Source organism: Podarcis raffonei, chromosome 3 (genome assembly GCF_027172205.1).
Source record: "Podarcis raffonei isolate rPodRaf1 chromosome 3, rPodRaf1.pri, whole genome shotgun sequence".
NCBI classification, from domain to species: Eukaryota; Metazoa; Chordata; class Lepidosauria; order Squamata; family Lacertidae; genus Podarcis; species Podarcis raffonei.
Window position 1 is genome coordinate 85,470,489 of NC_070604.1, and position 21,386 is coordinate 85,491,874.

The window sequence follows — 21,386 nt, forward strand, 5'->3', positions numbered from 1 at the left end:
GATGGCAACGCATTGCATCAGTTGGAAGGGATTGCTCTCTTTAATACGGTCATTACATCAGGTTGAGATGAAAGTTCAGGGCATGTTCTGTGTGGCTCAGCTGTTTGCTGTGACAACTACTCCATCCAGGAACTACTAAAAGTATATTTGCTTACTGAAACCGCTTTTACGATAGGATAAAGGCGGTCACTGTGGGTGCTCTTGCTCAGAGAAGACCAACGGAAATTAATGAACATGACTAAATTAGGTCCATTAATTTCAATAGTCCTACTCTAAGTAAAACTTAGTTAAATGTGATGCTTTGTGTCAGGTTAATTGTCATTAGGGCTATCCATAGCAAAGACACAATTATCATTTAAATAGCACTTCTGTCTTCCACTGCCTCCCGCAGTTTGGTCAAATTGGACACTGTAATCCTAGTAAAATCAACAAGTGTTAATGAAATCAGACCGTCTGGAGCAGAGGTTTTCGACCTTTTTGAGTCCACTGCTCCCTTGAACATCTTCATTCTTTCTGTGGCACCCCTGTGGGCTAAGGAGCCCAGTTATGTCACCCCTTGCCTGCAGAGCTGGTAACCCCTCACCCTTTTTTCAAACATGTTCCCTTGTGGAGTGTTCCCTCAGCCTCCTCTCCTCTCTTGCCTCCTTGAGAGTCCTCTGGGCAGCTGCTGCTGCCACCCCTGCCTCACACTGCCCCACAGGGGCCTGGGACTTGCCTGTCCCTTTCCAACAGGAAGGGCTGGTAGACTGGCTGGCTGGGCTCCCTTGCCCGCTTGCTTGCTTACTCCGAGGCTGCCTCAACTCCTGACAGCCACTACCCCCTGGCCAGCCCCAGAGGCACCATTCATCTGCGGAGCTTGTAGCCAGAACTGCTGCAACTAACGGCTGTACAAGCCTTTGGGAGGCAGAGACGCAAGAGGGCATCAGAGGATGGAGAGAAGGAAGGAAAGAGGGACAGAGGCCAGTGTTGCCCACTGCACCCATGACCATTCAAGGCACCCCAGGGTGCCACGGCACACTGGTTGAAAACTACTTGTCTGGGGGGATTAACCATGAGCAGCTCAAAGGAAATAGGTGTTAGAATGTAACCCAGCCAGATGGGCAGGGTATAAATAAAAAAATTAACAGCAATAATAATAATATGAATGGAGTCCTCTCTCCCTCTGTAGATGAAGAGGGCTTAGTTTAGGGAAAGGGTAGTGATGTAACCAGGACCAGGTGCTTGAAGCCACCTCCCCATAGAGCACATCTGTCAGGAGTGAGCTGGTAGTAAATCACACTGTGGCAGTAGTTCATTCATAAAGATGTGATTGGCACAGACCTGTCAGCCTTAATGAGCACAGCAACTCATCTCCGGTAGATCTTGTCACCCATGAAGCAGTTGCTGATACAGTGGTACCTTGGTTTACAGACACTTCAGGTTACAGACTCCACTAACCCAGAAATACCGTAGTACCTCGGGTTAAGAACTTTGCTTCAGGATGAGAACAGAAATTGCGTGGCAGCTGGAGGCTCCATTAGCTAAAGTGGTACCTCAGGTTAAGAACAGTTTCAGGTTAAGAATGGACTTCCAGAACGAATTAAGTTCTTAACCTGAGGTACCACTGTACTGAAGGTCCCACATCCCCACAGCTGCATAAGTCCCCTCCTCTCCAGGATTCCCCCCCCCCAAGGAATCGAGAGATCGCATCTGCACACAACCAATCTCTCTCCACCCTTGTTATGCCTCTTTCTAGGAGACTAGGATTGAAATAGTCACTCAGCCATGAATTGCACTGGGTTACTGGACCAGTCACTGTCTCTCAACCTAAACTCCCTCACAGGCTTGTTAGGATAAAATGAGGAGCGGGGAGAACTGTGGTGTGCTCCTTGGAGAGAAGGGATACAAAAGTAATAAGCGAAATAAAAAGCAATTCAAGTTTAATAAAATGTATTTCATTTTATAACATGGAATAGAACCAGGGCTGGCACTAGTTGTCATGAAAGTACAACAATTTGTGATTTTCATTAAAGTACTGTTGTATTTTTACTTCCAGAAAAAACGGAGTTTGTTGATTTTCAGTCTCTGGTGCAACATATTTTGATAATATATATAACTTGACTTGGCTTGAGTGGGGAGAGGAAGCGGCACTCCCCTCAGGCAGTAAAACGTCTCGGGCCAGCCTTGAGTTAAAAGGCGACCTTTCCTTTGGGTTGAAGGGCGGCGCGCCTACTGGCGCCACGATCTCTTTCCCCGCCCACTGACGTCCCTAAAAAGTTCCCATGATGCTCCGGGAGCGCGGCCATTCAAACCAGAGCGACGTCGGAGAGCAGAAAATGGCCGCGCCCGGAGCGACGCAACGAGAAGGTAAGGCCGGGCTTTGGGTTTTCCACGGCGGCCCCTTCCCTTCCCTTCTGGGTCTCTGGGCCTTCTGCATCACCGCGGCCGAGTGACGAGGCCGCTCCGCCTTCTCTCTCTCTCTTTCTGCGCAGCCGACTCCGGCTTGGAACTGCGCGACGCTCCCGCCGTTGCCGTGACTGTGGCGCCGGCGCCGCCCGTGGCTTCGGTTCCCGGCGGCGCCTCCTCGGTGTCTGTGGTTTTCCCCGGCTTCGTGACCCGCGAGGGCTGCTTCCGTTTCACCTCCGAGTTCATGAAGCACGTCTTGTACCAGAGGCAGCAGCTGCCTTTGCCTTACGAGCAGCTCGCCTGCTTCTCCCGGAGGCAATTTCCGAAATCACCCGGCCAGGTGAGTTGAGGCTGTTCGCGCATACACGGGATCGCATCCTCGCGTTACAAGCTGTGCACCCGGGGAAGCGCTGGCTGAGTTTTTCGCTTTCGCTTCAGGCGCATCAAACCGACACTGGCTCCAGGATGTTCACTTGTGTGGCAAAAAACGGTCTCTCGCACGGTTTTCCGCATGTTTTCAGAGACGAGAGAATGTGGGCTTTTTTGATGGGGGGGGGTAGGCTATTAAGCCACACGTGCGGATGTATTCAACTTCCTTTTCCTCATGCTTGCAACCACAAATACAAATTGGGATCTTCGCTTTACCTCTGGGTGGTTTAGACTTGGTTAAAAGTATTTCCTGTGTTCTGGAGGTCGCTGAAGATTTAGCTGCAGTTTATCTTCGGTGGCTTCATATGGTTATGGCAAGTATTTGGGGGCAGCCTCTGCATGGTGATAACAACTTGTGCATTTTAAAAGGGATTTTAAAAATGGGAGCAATCATACCTTATTAAACTCCTGATTATGAGTCTAACAGGGTGACTGAGAGCATCACAGGCTAACTCAGATGCATTGGGTGAAAATGTTCTTATGCTTTGAGGTTCTATAGGGTGGAGTAGCCTACCTCACTGATTATATGGGTGATGGATGCATGTGGTTGGATTCTTCATTTATTTTTGAAGGTTAAATCATATGGCTTTAATTACTAATAATAATTGTTCTTAGGACTGGATTAATCAGGAGTTCTGAAGTAATGGGTGCTACTGATGCTGTGTACATCACAAGGACCCACAAACAGTTCCTACTTCTTGGCATATGTACCTGCAACAATCATGTGCTGGAAAATGCAGTATTACTGGAAGGAGGGAGTAACTCAGTTGGTAGAGCATGGGGTTGTGCCTTCCAGCCCCACGTTGGGCAAAAGATTCTTGCCTTGCAGGGGGTTGGAGCAGATGACTCTTGTGGTCCCCTCCAATTCTATGATTCTACTAAAGGTAAAGGTACCCCTGCCCGTACGGGCCAGTCGTGACCGACTCTGGGGTTGCGTGCTCATCTCGCTTAAGAGGCCGGGAGCCAGCGCTGTCCGGAGACACTTCCGGGTCATGTGGCCAGCATGACGAAGCTGCTCTGGCGAGCCAGCGCAGTGCACGGAAACACTGTTACCTTCCCGCTATACTACTGTTTCATTATTATAAACTTTGATAATGTGCCTTTACCACTTTGGAGTCTTTACCATGGTGTCAATTGTCTGCTGTGGCTAGAGTTGTAATCCCCCTGAAGATTCAGGTTCACAATCTGGAGGTACTCCTGGACCCACTTTTGCTACTAGTGGTCCACGTAACCTCAATGGCTAGGGCAGCCTTTCATCAGCTTCAGTTGGTAAGACAGCTGTGGCATTTCCTGCATCGGTTTAGCCTGACCAGTTATTCACACACTGGTAACTCCAGTTTGGTTTACTGCAATGCACTAAGTGGGGCTGCTCTTGAGGCTGATCCAGAAGCTGCAGCAAATGCAAAACGTGGCAGTTGGACTACTTATTAGGGCAAAACAGCAGAATATGACCATTGCATTATGCCTCTGCTGAAGGAATTCCACTGGCTGCCAAATGACTACAGAGCTTGGTATTGGAGTGTGCATCCTACAGGTACCATTCTACCAGGTGGTATGTGACACACCATGTTGGAGTGGTGTCTTCAGTGTGGCAGCACCTGCCCTTTGAAACTCCCTCCCACTGCATATCAGGCAGCAGCTTTCTCCATTGATGTATCAGTGCCAGGTTAAGAAGTTCTTCTTTCAACAAGTCCTCTAAAATCTTTATCCCAGTTGGTATCTGCCCAGGATCTGAATTGATATTATGTATATATATGTGTTGCTGTTTAAAAAACTATGAATATAAAAAAGTTTAAAAGTTGCTTTTAAACTTTTTATATATGCAACAGTTCTATATATGTCGCTTCATTGTAAATCACATCTAGATAGATGACTCATGGGAAGAGATTCATAAATAAAATAATAAAAACAACAAATGATGTGGTGAGCTGGTCTGTAGTGAACATAGTATAATACATCATTATGACTAGCTCCTAGCAAAGAGGTAAATCCTAAAATAAAGATTCACTGCTTATAATTAATGGCCATGAACCTACTATGCACACATGATACTTCCTAGCATATAGGCAGTTGTAGTATTCTAATAATTGTCCCTAATCTGCTAATATTAATAACAGCAAATTTAGCTATTATAGAAATGACTTACAATATGGCAAACCCCTGGCTAGCTTCGTACGTTAAGGTACTCACCAGCTACACCTTTTTGGCATCTTCCGGAGCTTAGAGTTCTGATTGACTGGCAGTCGTTCTTCAGATTTGCACTTTTGGCCCCCTACCAGAGCTCCTTTCAATACGACAACTGAACTTGGAATGGCTCTTGCATTAATAGGAATATTATGCATTGTATGAAACATACTAAGCAGACAAAACCTCACATTTTCCAATTTCTAAAGCAGCGTTTTGAACTCCTGCATTATATCTTCCTAGCCAAGGCTGCATCTTCTGTGGAACTTGCCTATTGTATGTTTGTTGATTTAGTATGAAACTGGGAACACCTGCTTTTATACTTGTTTTGACACCTTTCAAAGGGCAGACATACCATTCCCAAACATGATCATATTCTGATGCAGATTTTATGGTGTGAGAGAAACTTTAGGTGAAATGGCACTACAGAAATATTAAGTCTTTGTATTTATTGGGGGAATGAATTTCCATAATTTAATGGGTGCTGTGCAGCAGTTAAGAGAAAAGTGGTCACTGAAGACAAACCACCTTATTAGTAACTGGCTTGTTTTATTTAAGTAGTGATTTTGGTAAGTTATGATTATGACACTTTTTCTGGTTTGTTCTATATGTTATCAATGATATGCCTAGACTTTGAGATAATGTGTGAAATAACTATATTCAAGATTAAATATTGTCATCTTTTCACCTAAAATATTGACATCATTTCAACCACCTTAACCTCACAGGATGAAGATGTGGTCAAAAAAATCAATCCAAAAGATCAAGACAGCAACAACAAGAAGTGTCAGCAAGTACTGAGTGAACTTGAAGGAATGTTTCAGCACTTAGAAAACATGTTCAGTTTGACATTGGTCCCACGAGTTCTTATTCTGCTTGGGGGCACCGCTGTCAGTCCCAAAGAACTCTATGAGATCAATCTGCAAGGTATCTCCATGAGCAGTGCTGATGAGAGTCTGCAGACAGGAGCCTGTATTCGCAAGCTTTTCCGTTCACTCTTCCTGGCAGATGTATTCAGCGAGCTTCAAGCCGTTCCCACTATGGGTGTCGTTGTTATGGTTCAAGGGCACCGCAGCTGTGGTGTTAACTGGTTCAGACCAAAACTAAACTACAAAGTGCCAGCCCGAGGGAGGAAGTTGACGGTCAGCTTATCGTGCAGTCACAGCAAGAATACATCCCTTTCTGCCAACCAGGAGATGAACTTTAACTTGGATGATTACATATGGTTTCAAGCTCCAGTGACAGTGAAGGGCTTTCGTTACTCTTGACAACGTTTTTAAGAGAGAATGCTTAAGTTCCTGTCTCCATATTGCTTTGTAATAAATCTGATCAGCTGCAGCCACAAGTTCCCCTCATTTGAACCTTTTTGCCAGACCCCTTAGAAATCTGTGATGAGCAGATGAGCACTATCATATTCTCCAGAGTTAACTTCCTTTCAAAATGATGGAGCTTAGAAGCAGATCCACCTAGGACTATAGGAAGGGCCTTTGGGGAATTGATTCAAAAGGGAAAAGAGATTGCTTTAAGGCCTACGAAACCTATTACATGTTACTTGAAATAGTTATACCAGCGGGGGGAACTTCCTACATAATGTTATATTATGGACTATGTTTACAGGTAGATAACTACAGTGTTCATGAATTACTTTGGTTTCTGTGACTGTTCAAGAATCTGGCAAAAGCCATATAACTTTCTGCTTTTTCCTGAGTAATAAATGTCTAAGGAGCTATTGTAAGGGTTGTGGCCATAATTAAGAGCAGCACAAATCCCCTCAACACTGGAGGCCTAATAACTTTTAAAGTTTGCATCCCCACAGGATAATTAGAGTGGGAAAAGTTGGTTTAAAAATATTTATCTGGTGCTACGCAGGTGCTTTGAATGACAACTCCCACCATCCCTGACCATTGATCATGCTGGCTTCAGGTCCTGAGAGTTACAGAGCATGTGGAGGGCACTAGGGAAGGCTGCTTGTGAACAATGATTTGTCTGAAAAATTACAAATTGGGGTGAAAACACTTTCTAAATTGTGGAATGTAAAATAATGGAAGTCTTTTTGGCTGAAGAGTAGGGTACAAATGTTATCTCTCGTATTGAAAAGCTCATTTTGCTTTCCTAACAGTTTGCGTACATGAGTACTCTGATTAAGCCTCCTCCTGTGTTTGTCTCTGTTAGTCAAAACTAGAAGCTAACATTGTAAATGTGCTCTTTTTGGAAAAGGCTCTGAAGCACAATCTTTGCTGTAATATCAGCTTCTATAAAGCTGCACAAGATGTTTTGCTCATCTTCAATTGCTGTGATCAAAGTGAAGCTATAGTTTTGCCTTCCCCAACCTGGTGTCCTCTGGGTGTTATTGGACTCCAGCTCCCATCAACCTCAGCCTGCATACCCAGTGGTAAAGGATGTGAGCTGTTATCCAAAGCATCTACAGGGAATAAAGTTGGTATTGATGATGTAAAAGCAGGTGACAAGGCAGGTTCTCTACTCATTTGCCACAGTGCACCATGGCACTGATGTTCTTCATCAATGAAGGTAAACTGCAGGGTAGGGCTGGGGGGTTGGGACAACCACTGTTGAGCAAGCATTAAGAGAACTAGCATCTTGTTCCCAACCAATGGGCAACATTTTACTTAATGTGAACATACCCACTATGAAGGGTCTGAACGCTTTACACTGAAGTGAGGGAAGAGGTTAGTTAGTTGGAGAAGCGTGGCTTTCCTGAGGATAGATTCCTATGTGTTTAGGTGGGAGTAACATTTATCAAAAGAAGCTCAAGACAGATGTAAGGATAATTGGATGTAATAGGTTTTCCTCAGTTCCCTAAGGAAATATTTTTGGGATGGGAAGGATGAGTAATAAGGAACTGCAAGCTGGATTTTGTTCTGCTTGAAGTTTTCAGGTTAAAGCTGAGACCTATGGGAGATCTAAGAACATATGTTACTTCTTGGGCCAAAGGCATTTGAGCTCCATTTAAACTATTATTTACAAAGCTGCTTGCCTGTTCTGGGCCAGAACAGCATTTTCTGACCTGTGGGACATTTTTGTATTGTGTTCTAATTGTTCTGGGAGAGGCTAAACAAACATCCTGCTTTTAAAAAATGCCTGTTGAAAGCTAACAGAAGCACAAAAGAAGCTGCATCGGTTACTGTAGAACAAAATATTATAGCTACTGAATGTATTTTTTTAAAACAACACTTTTTTCAGAGAAAATAGCATGGATTATGAGGAAAGTTGACTTGCCTTCTAAAAGGCTGCCTATATAGTGGAGCTCAGCCCTTGACAGTGTTCCTAATTCTAACTTGACAGTGTTCCTAATTCTAACTTTACAGCCCCTACGTACAAACCCAGTGGTAATCTACTATAATCTTACAATGCAGAACGCTGTGTTAAAAAGGTTGAGGAACTGCTTCTTCCCACTTGCCATATTTCCTTGAGGAAAATCTGTTGGGGGACTACAAGGCAGTAGTGGGTGAGGTTCATAGCCACTAATACACACCCTCATTCCATTTGCCTCTCTCTCTCAGGCCACCTTTTCCCCTGCACAGCAGTTAGGCTTATACTGGCACCAATGCAAGCTGTTTTTCACAAGGGGGGGGAGCTCCTTCCCAGCTGTAACTTTCTACCAAAAATCGTCGTCCTTGCATGGCAATTTGCTTCCACTGAAGCAGCTAAAGCCTATTTTCTAAAGCATAATTGCACAAAGCATAATCCTGGGTGAGGCAGGACTGAAAGAGGAGAGGCTGCTTGCCAGATGGGGAGGCTCCTCATCCCTGGGAAATGTTTCTGTTTGATTTTTGTGAAGGTGAAATGAAATGTAAAAGGAATCTGTCTTGTAACAAATCTTGTAAAATCATAATAAGACAAGAACTCTACTACCTTGGCTTTAAAAAGAAGTTGCTTTAATGTAAACAGTGTCTTTTCCCTTTTTTCACACAACTTTGTATGGCTTCCACAGCTAGCCTCATAGAAAAATACTTGCCTACCCAAAACATAAGGAGTAAATACATGCTTTAAGTATTGTTTAGTTGTCGGAAAGCTTCCAACTTTTGGTTCATAGAGCTCTCTGCAATGCTTGTGCCATTTAATATTAATTTACAGGTGTTCCACCTTCTTCACAAACTGCCTGAAGTCTTGAGCTAAAAGTGCTGGTTCCTCGAAGGCAGCAAAATGTCCGCCCCGTGGCATGTAGGAATAGGTGACAATGTTCTTAAACAACTTCTTTGCCCAGGAACGTGGGATATGAGTAAGTTCACCAGGGAAGGCAGCAATACCAGTAGGAACATAGACTTCAACCCTGTAGCAGAAGATACCATAACTTCTCAAGAGCTTACTAGATAACATAGGAACTGCAAAACACTTTTTCTTAGTAAGCCTCACTGTGGCAAGTTAAGAGAACATGCTCTTCCATAGCCCACCCATTAATACATATTGCATTGTTTGTCTTCTCCAATTTTTTACCACGCATGCAAACTAAACTATGGCTGGTTCACTAGTTATAGCCGTTCCTGGACTGGGACAACCTGCCTTTATAACTCTTGTTCTAATAACCACATAACTGGATGTGGAAGCGTTCCACAATGTGGTCTATATGGTATGGGGTTTAAGTACCTGTTGAATCCTGCTATGAGATCTTTGAGGGAGGCCATGCTCAAGGTCCCTTTGCTGTGTAATGATCAGAGATAGGGCCTTCTCCTTGGTGGTACCCCATTTCAGAATGTCTGTCACCTAAGTGGATAATTTTCAGGAGTGCACTGAAGGCTCAGACTTTGGGGGCATAAATGTGAACTGGATTCCAATAGTGTCTTGTCTGCTGCATTACGGGAGTTGTATCTAGAGATGCACTCAAATGTTTTAATTGTAAGCTGCCCTGAGCTCTTATAGGAGAAATAATATAACTTTACTAGTGAATACTAATATATTGGCAACCATGAGGGCTAAATGGTTCTCTTCTTGCAGATGTGTTCCAAGAGAGTTTGGTTTGAAGCTTTTACTCCGGCTTTAGAGCAACAATGGACCTGTGATAGTTTTGGTAATTGGGAAAGAAGCCATCATGGACTTTGTTCTCTTAGTGAATCATTTAGACAACTTAAAACTTGGAGAACAATTCCCTGATCTTTAGGCATGGCCAAAGAATTCCATAATGCTAGTTGGGGCTTTGTTTATTTCCTTTGAATCAAAGCATGTAAGATTTCAAAACTTGCTTTCAAAAGCAAATTTGTTGTTTTGGAGAAAATACTTCTGGATGTGATGAAACAGGAGTATTGTGCTTCTATTATGTAACCAGCTATTGCTACTATCACCATAACAGCTATAAAAATGCCTTAAGACAGAAAGCACAGCATCTTTGCAGTGCAATGACTTCTCTTAAAACAGCTTCTGGATCCTGTTCCTTACCTGCTGTCAGGAGCATTCTGGGGATTCTGGGAAAGATTTTCCTTGTAAAAGCGCATTGATGGTACAATGGAGGAAGTGACCCAGTAAATCATGATATTGGTCAAAAGGTCATCAAGAGAGTATTTCCTAAAGAGAGGAGTTTAAAGCATTATCATAGTTTTACCATCATACCTTTGGTACTTGACTGCAATTTGGTCTACTAATACAGAATAGAAAGTGAGCTAATAACATGCTACCTTTGGGGTGTGTTAAGAGTATACTGAAAAAAGCAGTAATGGGTTAAAAAAAATGCCAATTTTATTGGCTGTTTGAGATGAGAACTCCCCTCCCCCTTCCTAAAAAGGATCCTTACCCCATTACACTCGTGGTACAGACCTTTCCAGACCTCCATTGTCCATGTTCCGGAATGATTTGTCTGTCCAGGTGGAGAATTTCTCCAGGATGTATGCAGCGAGTCCCACAGGAGAATCATTCAATCCACAGCCTAGATCAGGGAAACAGCATATTACCGTTTACATGAGACACTTGCACCACCTCTGGCTAGGAACTGGGCCCTGCATGGGACTTGCTCAGAGATCAAAGTGAGAACTAGGGCTTTGGATTGCAACCAACTTAATGCCACATCATTCTGGATGTCTTAACTGCAAGGGCCTGGTTCTTCCAAGGATCTAGCTAACCTGGCTGGAGAAAAAAAGCATTTGGCTAGAAAACTGGCCACTGGGAGCACAGGGGTTGCTGCTGACTCATCCATGGTACCTTGGCAGTTTGCTCTCCCCCCGCCACCCCCCCTCCATGTAAGCCCATTACCAGGGGAGCTTATTGTGTGAATCTTGTTTACTTGCAGAGTTATTTTTGCTGTCTGTAAAAGTGGGGGGCAGAGATCTGTGTGTGTGTACAGTAGTCTCGTGTAGGTGTTACATTCCGGGGAGGGGAATAAATATGAAATCACATATAGCCGAAACAACACCTTGGAATTTTACCTGACAGAGCAAGTGTGAGACCTTCCCAGAGCCTGGTAAGCAGGACAGAGAGCTTAAAAGCTATTTTTGTGCTGGGAAAACCTGGCATGGAAAGAGCTTTTGAGCTCTCTGCCTTGTGTGTGTTTAATTTGTGCAATATCAGCTGGCCAGCTACCAAGCACGTACAGCTGTGATCATGCAGGTTAAATGCACATAAGTTGTAATCCTACTGTATTACTTTGCCCTTCCTCATTTGCTTCTGCAATTGTTGGCATCCTTCAGTCTCAAGACACTGGAGTCCACCTCTGGGGATGAAGGTTTCTAGGAGCCACAGGTGAGAGCTGAGTGCAGAGTGAGGACCAAAGGTGGACAAGCTACTCCAGTAGGAGCATGGCATGTTCCCCCACCAGTGCTACTACCCATCCCCTCACACCCCATACACTCCTCTTTTGCAATAGAAAGTTATAATTAATGAAGCCTGATTAATCCAAATCTCTATAATTTACTGCAGTTATTCCTATGTGCCTTAGCTAGTATAATTTCATTCTGTATGGGGAAGACTAAAATGCCTCTTTTTCAGTGGGGGCTTCACAAAACACAGGATGATCAACAAACCTGCTGTGTCAGGCTTGGTGGCCTGGATGTGTAAGTAACCAGATTCTCGCAAAATTTCATACACGTGCTTCTCAAAGTATGGGAATAAACGACGTGCGTCTTCCCTGGTGAGGCCCACCAGCCATGGTACATAGGCTCCCAGTAGTAAACCAACCAAGCTAATGTTACTGATGAAAACCATGTTCAGATGAAGCCCTTTTACAGATCTGAAAAGAAGGCATGGAGAGTTTTCCTAAACTTTCTAGTAAATGTGCTTTGGCTAGCATTAGAGTCAGAACCAGCAAATATGGAAGAACAATGAGAAAATACTTGGGAGAAGTGACATCCAGGAAAGAGACATAATCATCCCTTGTATACACAGGCAGGGATATATTGCTGTTATTTAATACTGCTTTTAATAGTGGTTCTTGTGCAAGCTGGCATTTCTCAGTTGCTTGCCATAAGTTCAATTAGGAGCAAAATCTGGATTTTCTTCAGGGCAGAAATTGATTCCTCATGCAGATGTAATCCAAAACGTATGTTTCTGTTCTCAATTACTTCCATGAGTCCTGCTTTGACAACAAATGCTCATTATATTCTCCGACATCCTTCCTTGCAAACAACAACCCTTGCAACCCCTGCAACCAAGTTGCATGAAGAAAGATTATGCCTAGATAACCCCCTGCTTTATAACGTAAATGTAAGGTAAAATTAGGGATGTGGGTGGCGCTGTGGGTTAAACCACAGAGCCTAGGACTTGCCGATCAGAAGGCCGGTGGGTCGAATCCCCACGACGGGGTGAGCTCCCATTGCTCGGTCCGTGCTCCTGCCAACCTAGCAGTTCGAAAGCATCTCAAAGTGCAAGTAGATAAATAGGTACCGCTCTGGCGGGAAAGTAAACGACGTTTCTGTGCGCTGCTCTGGTTCGCCAGAAGTGGCTTAGTCATGCTGGCCACATGACCCGGAAGCTGTACACCAGCTCCCTTGGCCAATAAAGTGAGATGAGCGCCGCAACCCCAGAGTCGGCCATGACTGGACCTAATGGTCAGGGGTCCCTTTACATTTAAGGTAAAAGTAAAGGACCCCTGGACGGTTAAGTACAGTCAAAGGCGACTATGGGGTTGCAGTGCTCATCTCGCTTTCAGGCCGAGGGAGCCGGCGTTTGTCCACAGACAGCTTTCCGGGTCATGTGGCCAGCATGAATTAACCGCTTCTGGTGCAATGGGACGGAAACCAGGGCGCACAAAAATGCAGTTTAACTTCCCGCTGCAGCGGTACCTATTTATCTACTTGCATTGGCATGCTTTTGAACTGTTGGTTGGCACGAGCTGGGACAGAGCAACAGGAGCTCACCCTGTCGCATGGATTCGAACCACCTTCCGACTGGCAAGGCCAAGGGGCTCAGTGGTTTATACTACAGCGCCACCCACTTTACCTTTACCTTTATAATGTATAGATATGCACAGCCACTAATTTATGTTGAATATTGAGGAATATGTAATAGAGAGAAGGACCTCCACCACTTACTGTGGCACCATCTGGGCTATGTTTGTGGTGATCTTGGAACCCCAGTCTCCACCCTGTAGATAATATTCCTGGAAGCCGAGTCTCTGCATTAGCTTGTGAAAGATTCGAGCAGCAGCCAATGAATCAAAGCCTGTCAGTGGGGACAAAAAGTACTGTATCAGTAAAAGACATCTACCACAGCTTTTAATTAAAAGCAGTGCCCTGGAAATCCCTCCTTGGTTTATCTGCCACTTACCCTGTTTGTGAGGGGCCTCTGAAAAACCATAACCTGGGATGGATGGACAGATGATCTCAAACACCACATTTTCACCACTCAGTCCATGACCAGCAGGGTCCGTAAGCAGTGGGATGATCTTATAGAATTCATAGAAGGAGCCAGGCCAACCATGCACCATCAGCAACGGCCTAGCATTCTGACCTTTCGGGGTGTGAGATGGTTTCACATGGATGAAATGAACTTCAATTCCTGCCAGAAATCCAACAGACAAGTTTTAAGTGCTAGCTGCAGCAGAGAAAGCTCACTGTGGAAAATGGGGTTGGGGTTGGTCTGAAAGGATTAATCCCATTAAGGATATATTTATGTGTAGTTCAATGGGGAAAGAATTCACCTTCAATGGTTGTCTTATAATGTGGGTACTGGTTGAGGATTTTAACTTGTTTTTGCCAGTCAAACTGGGTTCTCCAGTAGGAGACCACTCTCTGCAGATAGTTGGAGTTGAAACCGTAGTTGAAGGCAGCCCCTTCTAGGGGTGGTGTGTAGCGGGTCTGATCGAGACGCTGGTACAAATCCTACAGAGAAGAGAGAGAGAGAGAGTCCCCATAAAAAATACTTTCAAAAGTGAGGCATCCTAACCTCTATGAATAGTTCTTAGAGGATCAAAGGCTTTCCACTATATATTAGGGGTGCACAAAGATTGCGCTTTCTATATGGCCCTAAGGAATATTATGCAGAACAGTGTTGTTCATATGGGTTTCTGGCTGGATAAAGACTTTGACTGAAGGCCTCAAACTAAAAGAGTTTTTTTAAAAACAGACGAGAGAAACTTTCATTTCATTTAGGAAGAATTATTTGTTTTGTATGATTGGGGAATGGGAAGCGTAGAGAGTGTTCCATGTCCTAAAATGCATGCCAAATACTGGGTAAAAGATTCTGAAACAGTCAAAACTCAGGAGAGCTTTCCTGGTGCTAGACAGCATGATTAATTTTGTTCCTATTTAGAAAATGTGACCATCGAAACATATCTTAACATCTTGAAAGATTTTCAAGTCCCTTACAGAAAAGGGGCTGTTGCAATTTTTGAAGCTGCTTTGAACATGTCAATGATAGCATATTGCCAATATAAGCTACCAGGTGACAATTTATTAGTTGAGGTCTTCTCTCTCTTCTTATTCTCTTTGGCGATTACTCATAGCAGTGTAATAGTGTCTTCCATGAACACGGTCTTAACAGTGTGTCCGTAGGTGACTGTGGAGGCCAATTCTGGATCCACACGTCCTTCCACAGTGGGGACATGGGATTCCAGGCAGGAGCTGATCACGGTGAGGGTTTGCCAAACATGCCTTCCTCTTAGCATATTTCTCCCTTTTATCCTTAGTTTGAGCATCTTCAAAGTCCATGACACCTTTGGTAAAGCCTGTTCTCAAACTGGAGCACTCGCAGGCCAGTGTTTCCCAGTTGTCAGTGTTTATACTACATTTTTTTAGATTTTTAGATTTGTCTTGAGATAGTCTTTAAACCTCTTTTGTTGGCCACCAGCATTATGCTTTCCATTTTTAAATTTGGAATAGAGTAGTTGCTTTGAAAGACAATACTCAGGCATCCAAACAACATTTTAATGTATTTTTAATCTTTGTTGGAAGCTGCCCAGAGTGGCTGGGGAAACCCAGCCAGATGGGCAGGGTACAAATAATAAATTATTATTATTATTATAATGACCACTCCAATGAAGTTGATGTTGAAGAATCATTGCTTCAACACTAGTGATCTTTGCTTCTTCCAGTACACTGGCATTAGTTTACCTGTCTTCCCAAGTGATATGCAAAAATTTTCAGAGACACCGTAGATGGAATTTTTTGAGGAGTTGGAGATGGCATTTATAAGTGGTCCATGTTTCACAGTAAGGTTGGTAGTACAATAGCTTTGTAAACAAGCATTTTGGTTTCCCTGCGAATGTCCCGGTCCTCAAACACTCTGCACTTCAATCGGGAGAAAGCTGCCCTTGTGGAAATATAACTGCCTAGGTAGGAAAAGTGGAGGTCATCCTCTGAGTGTGCACATACTATTGTATGTTGTCATCAGCATACTGAAGCTCTATGATGGAAGTTATGGTAACCTTACTCTTTGCTTTCAGCCTACTCAAGTTAAAAGAGCTTTCCACCTATTCGATATATGGTTTCTACCCCGGTGGGGAGTTCAACAATGTGTAGGGCAATGTATAGAGGTCTTCCCAGCCCTCCTCCAACACAGTAATGCTTGAATTGCTAGGGTGATGAAACCTGACACCCTCCCCCTGTTTCAGCTAAACCACAATCCTCTGCAGCCTTCTAAAATCAGATGGCATGGCATGGCCACCTCAGGATCACCTGTAGTTCAAGTAATTAGTAGCTGGAGAGTCACAGTGATACAAAGCTTGTTTGCTAGCATAGTATCCCAATGACACAGGAAAACTGGCCTGGCCAGTTTGGGCTTTACCAGCACCCTCATCTGACCTAAAAAGCATGACTAACATGATTGGCTGAAAAGAAGGTAGGCAGCTACAGAACTGGAATGTGATCAATCCTTAGTGTGATCCTACTCAGTTGGCAGACTTACACACTCTCAAGCTCTCACAGGGCAGTTAGAACATCAAAACACAATATTAAAAGCAGTTTAAAACAATCACAAAAATAAGCTGGGTCCTAAAAATATACATCTCAGGTGTCAAAAGCCAGGGTAAACGCGTTTGTACCATGAATTTTACACATAACACCCCCCCCCCCATTTCCCTCTTCTCATTAGTACCTGGATTTCCTCCTCTGATGTCGTTACTTTGAAGGGTCTAATTCCTTTATCTTCTTCATCAGTATGTGGTCTCTCTCCAGAGCCCCACCATCCATCTCCCATTTCTAGGGTCTTCGTCCTCTGCCTAGACAGAAGCCAATATACTAGGAGGCCTCCACCTCCGAGCGCACAAGAAGCTGCAATCATGTTTTTCTGGGGTGTGTCATAAGACCTAGAAAGGCACCCAACATTCTGTGAGGCAAAGGCTGATAAGCAATCTATGTGTGCAAAAGAAGGAGTACTTGCAAGTCTCCTTAGAAGCAAATGGTGGGCTTTCACTGAAATGCTTCTCGGTATTTAAAATTGTAGCTTAGTATAAATTAATAGGACAAAAAAATAGTTCTGAAAAAACATATAATCAAAGGTTGTATATGCAAGTGTTCTTTAAACATTTTAATCACTCTTTTATGCTTGCAAGAGGTAATAAACAGAAATTTCATTCTTTGTTGGGCTCAGCAGTGGCCCGAGAAGTAAAGATTGGGGTCGATGGAGACACAAAGGGGATTATAGGGCAAGATTTGGTCTATGTGTTAAAGGTAAAGGTAAAGGTAAAGGTACCCCTGCCCGTACGGGCCAGTCTTGACAGACTCTAGGGTTGTGCGCTCATCTCACTCTATATGCCGGGGGCCAGCGCTGTCCGCAGACACTTCCGGGTCACGTGGCCAGTGTGACAAGCTGCATCTGGCGAGCCAGCGCAGCACACGGAACGTCGTTTACCTTCCCGCTAGTAAGCGGTCCCTATTTATCTACTTGCACCCGGGGGTGCTTTCGAACTGCTAGGTTGGCAGGTGCTGGGACCGAACGACGGGAGCGCACCCCACTGCGGGGATTCGAACCACCGACCATGCGATCGGCAAGTCCTAGACGCTGAGGCTTTTACCCACAGCGCCACCTGTGTCCCTGGTCTATGTGTTAGGTTTCTGTAAAATAAATAATAGTATATTTTACACGAACGCTGCAATCCCAAACATATTTCAGAAGTAAACCCTATTGATTTTGATTGCATGAACTTTCAAGTAGACATGATTAGGATTGCAGCCTTGTTTTAATAATTTCCAGTTATCAACTGTACTTTTCAGGCTACAGATTATAACTGAATATGCATTTCGTTCAAATAATCCCAGCGGTAGGGTGAGTGGGTGAATGCCTGCTAACCCATCCTTCTTTCTAAACTTTGTTCCATTCTCTTATGTAAACTGTGCGCCTGGCATGTGATTGTGGGTTGCACTTTGGCTCTTTTGCCAATGCCTCTCTGAAGGGTTGCCCTTTGTCCCAGGCACAACAGTAACAAAAATCAAGCTTATTAATGCACATAGCATTTCAATTCCTGTCCGAGCACAATAGAGGAACCAGCAGAAGCAGTTAAGCAGTGCTTTTCTGAACATTCAAAATGCTTTGCACAATCTTCTTGCAATCCTTATGTCCTGTATTACCCTCATTTTGCAGTTGAGGTTTTCCACTGAGAGGCAATGATTTACTTAAGGCCACTTGGTGAGTTTGTGGCAGGAGAAAGTAGCTTTCCATGAAACCACCAGTTTGGGTACATATGACATAGTGAGCAATTTTGCTACTAAGGGACACCTGGATTTCTGCAAGCCAGGAACTTCCCCCTCTTCTAAGTTTCCGAGCTCCTTAGAAGCAGAGTAGTCAGATCCTTGTTTATTTAAATCTCACAAGGATTTAGCTACTCAGAGGCCTTATCCTGGTAAGATATGGCGTTGATTCAGCACCAAGCAGCTTTAGTGGTGCTAATCTGCCTCAAGCAGGATCAGAACTTGATGGCTTTATGGAGGGGTCTATCTTTCCAGCACTTCCGCGGCAAACAGTCCTAGGCTCCTTTCAGACTGTCCTTTGGTACATATTTGAAGGAAGCTTTAAAAACAAAGTAGCCGTTCTACTTAACTATGCATTTAAATTAAGAGCTACATGGTGTTTAGCAACCTGATGAACACCCGCTTGTGGATAAAAAGAATAAATTGGGGGATCTTCCCACCAATGGGTGTAGCCAGGGGGGCAGTTCCTACATCAAGCGCATAAATAAAAATACTTAACTAAAAGGAGAAACTGTAGAAAGATTTTGACAGACTTTTCTGAGCACTTGGGGTGAAAAAAAAAAGTAATTTAAAACAACTGTTGCTGAGATATTTCATTCAGAATCTGTTTGACAGAGCCAGACGGAGAATGATGACAGGTGGGTGTCATGCCCGCCCCCTAACATAAATCTTGGCTACGCCCATGTCCAGACCTCTTTTCTATGTATGTTTATGTAGGAAGTAGGTATTCCGATCTACTTGAAACATGACTGTGATTACCTACCTGGGCTGGTAGCTATTCTAGTTTCATTGCTCCACAATAAAAATAAGGAGTTTGAACTGCCCTTTGCTTCTTAATTTCAGAGCACAGTGAACTGGGTTGGCTGCCCTGGCTTCACGACTCTGCAGCCAGCATTCAGACCAGTCCCTCGCCATTTAGCTTCTAGCTAAATACCAAGTCCAGCTTATCCCACCCCATAAGCTCCCCCAAGAGCAGCGCCTGCTGCCTCCTCTTTACACTCACCTGACATTCTGCAGGATCTGCTGCCACATGTCTGCAAGATGGGCCTATGAATCAACAAGAGTTCAGCTTTGACCCACGGACAATGCCCATGGAAAAACCTTCCTAGCTACGTACTTCCGCCTTCAACTGCCTGTTCCCTGTACTCCATTGAGTAACATTGAGTAAACAAAAAGATTACATAGTTTCCTACTGCCATCTACTGCCTAAAGGCATCTTTCCATGATGGCTAGCAGGACTGGTCAAAGACATGTTGCTGCCTTGAGGCAGAGCAGCAAATGGCGCCCCCTGGCTTTCTCTCTTTCTTCAGTACAGTGGTACCTCGGGTTACATACGCTTCAGGTTACAAACGCTTCAGGTTACAGACTCCACTAACCCAGAAATAGTACCTCGGGTTAAGAACTTTGCTTCAGGATGAGAACAGAAATCGTGCTCCGGCAGCGTGGCAGCAGCAGGAGGCCCCATTAGCTAAAGTGGTGCTTCAGATTAAGAACAGTTTCAGGTTAAGAACGGACCTCCGGAACAAATTAAGTACTTAACCCGAGGTACCACTGTACTTATACCACAAATCCCTAGTGTGCTGCTAACACTATATGCATGTCTGAGACTGCCTAGTTTTAGTTGACGTGACAGAACCTGTGCTATATATGAAAGTCAGGGATGCTCAAATGGCAGCAAGCTTTGTTGACCCTGGAGCTTCTGAAAAACCCTGGGTAAGACACAGAAATGGGAGAAGGTCTAATAAAGTTAACTAACACCATGCTCACTTCTCTGTCACCAACATGTCCACAACCACTTGGAGCCACATCTCTCTGAGGTTCCTTATTTTTTGAAATACAAATCTGGCCAATCTGTTGCAATATAGAGCAACTGCAGTAAACCCCACATATAAAAATGGCTTTTCGCATTGTGACCTCTCGTGATCACAATGCAGAACTGCTTTTGCTGAGTTTCATTGCAACTCATGCACCTGTAAGCATGTGCCCCCGTTAGCTCTGAGGATGCCACAGCAACTTTACTCAGGCAACTATTGTGGAAACAATAAGACTTTCTGTAAATCCGCTTCAGGGAGAATTTTTATTCTTAAAAGGCTTTAGTCACTTCACTGACATTATGAAAACTCCTAAGATGCCTTCTGGAACTGGATATCGCGTTAAAACGAAATTTACTTTTCAGATAAACAGTGAAGTTTTCCCAGTTTACCTGACAATCTGCTGCTTCTCCTTTCCCCTTCTAAAGGTAAAACTAAAGGACCCCTGGACAGTTAAGTCCAGTGAAAGGCGACTGTGGGGTTGCGGCGCTCATTTCATTTCAGGCCAAGGGAGCCAGCGTTTTTCCTCAGACAGCTTTTCGGGTCATGTGGCCAGCAGGACTAAACAGCTTCTGGTGCAACAGGACACCGTGATGGAAGCCAGAGTGCACAGAAATGCCCTTTACCTTCCTGCTGCTGTAGTACCTATTCATTTACCTGTACTGGCATGCTTTTGAACTGCTAGGTTGGCAGGAGCTGGGGCAGAGCAACAGGAACTCAACACCGTCATGGGGATTCGAACCACCGACCTTCTGATCAGCAAGCCCAAGAGGCTCAGTGATTTAGACCACAGCGCCACTCGCATCCCATGCTTTCCCCTTCTACCTCCTGTTAAGTGGCAGTGACCAACAGGACAACAGGAGACAGCCCTACATACTGTCTGCTACTGCTCTTCCCAAGGAAATGGAAACAGTAAATTTATCAGTAATAGCCGTGTTTGCTGGGCTAATATAATCTGAGTGGATTAATTTTGACAACACAGTTTACAAAGGAAGACTACACCATCTGGATAGATACCAAATCTTCCATACGGAGTGTTCAAATTGAATTATCCCAAGTAAGCTGCTCAAAGGGACTTTTAAGATTATTGTTGTTTTTGCGTAATAATCTCTGAATTGTTAGCCTCCCCCCCTTTTTTTGCATAGGATCCAGACAGTGTTTCTCAGGTTTTGTTTTTCTGTTTAAAGATGTTGGATTTTCCAAGTGTTCAAATTATAATATGTTATCCAGTTTCTTGTGTTCTATGTCAGTGCAGACAGTCATGTTCTTCAGGCACTGCATAACGCAATGGCTATTGGATCCACTATACTGTGATAAAAAAAACCAATGATGGCAGAAATGGGCATGAAACTGGACTTCTGCAAAGAAAAATATTAGAAAATGAACACTTTGGGGACCTTAGTAATGAAAGTCAAGCTTTGCAGTTTCCTGCCAGCAGATCTATTTGGGGAGCTACCCTTTAATAATCTGGGAATATTTCTCATGAGTAGATCCATTTGTGGGATTGCAACTC

General features: G+C 44.0%; 2 protein-coding genes across 2 annotated transcripts; one reads left to right on the plus strand and one right to left on the minus strand.

The window, feature by feature from the left end:
* The first annotated feature begins 2,176 nt into the window (after nt 1–2,176).
* MAD2L1BP (MAD2L1 binding protein) lies at nt 2,177–6,343 on the plus strand. The gene is made up of 3 exons (XM_053382864.1): nt 2,177–2,346; nt 2,472–2,725; nt 5,727–6,343. Exons 1-3 carry the CDS (start codon nt 2,262–2,264, stop codon nt 6,264–6,266), a joined length of 879 nt encoding a protein of 292 aa, XP_053238839.1. The 5' UTR covers nt 2,177–2,261; the 3' UTR covers nt 6,267–6,343.
* A 2,529-nt stretch (nt 6,344–8,872) lies between these two features.
* LOC128410969 (epoxide hydrolase 1-like) lies at nt 8,873–19,219 on the minus strand. The gene is made up of 9 exons (XM_053382865.1): nt 19,066–19,219; nt 16,471–16,681; nt 14,078–14,258; nt 13,705–13,935; nt 13,470–13,599; nt 11,964–12,169; nt 10,765–10,873; nt 10,390–10,515; nt 8,873–9,289 (listed from the first exon to the last, which is right to left on the minus strand). The coding sequence occupies exons 1-9, from the start codon at nt 19,092–19,094 to the stop codon at nt 9,088–9,090; spliced, it is 1,425 nt and encodes a 474-aa protein (XP_053238840.1). The 5' UTR covers nt 19,095–19,219; the 3' UTR covers nt 8,873–9,087.
* Nucleotides 19,220–21,386: the final 2,167 nt, after the last annotated feature.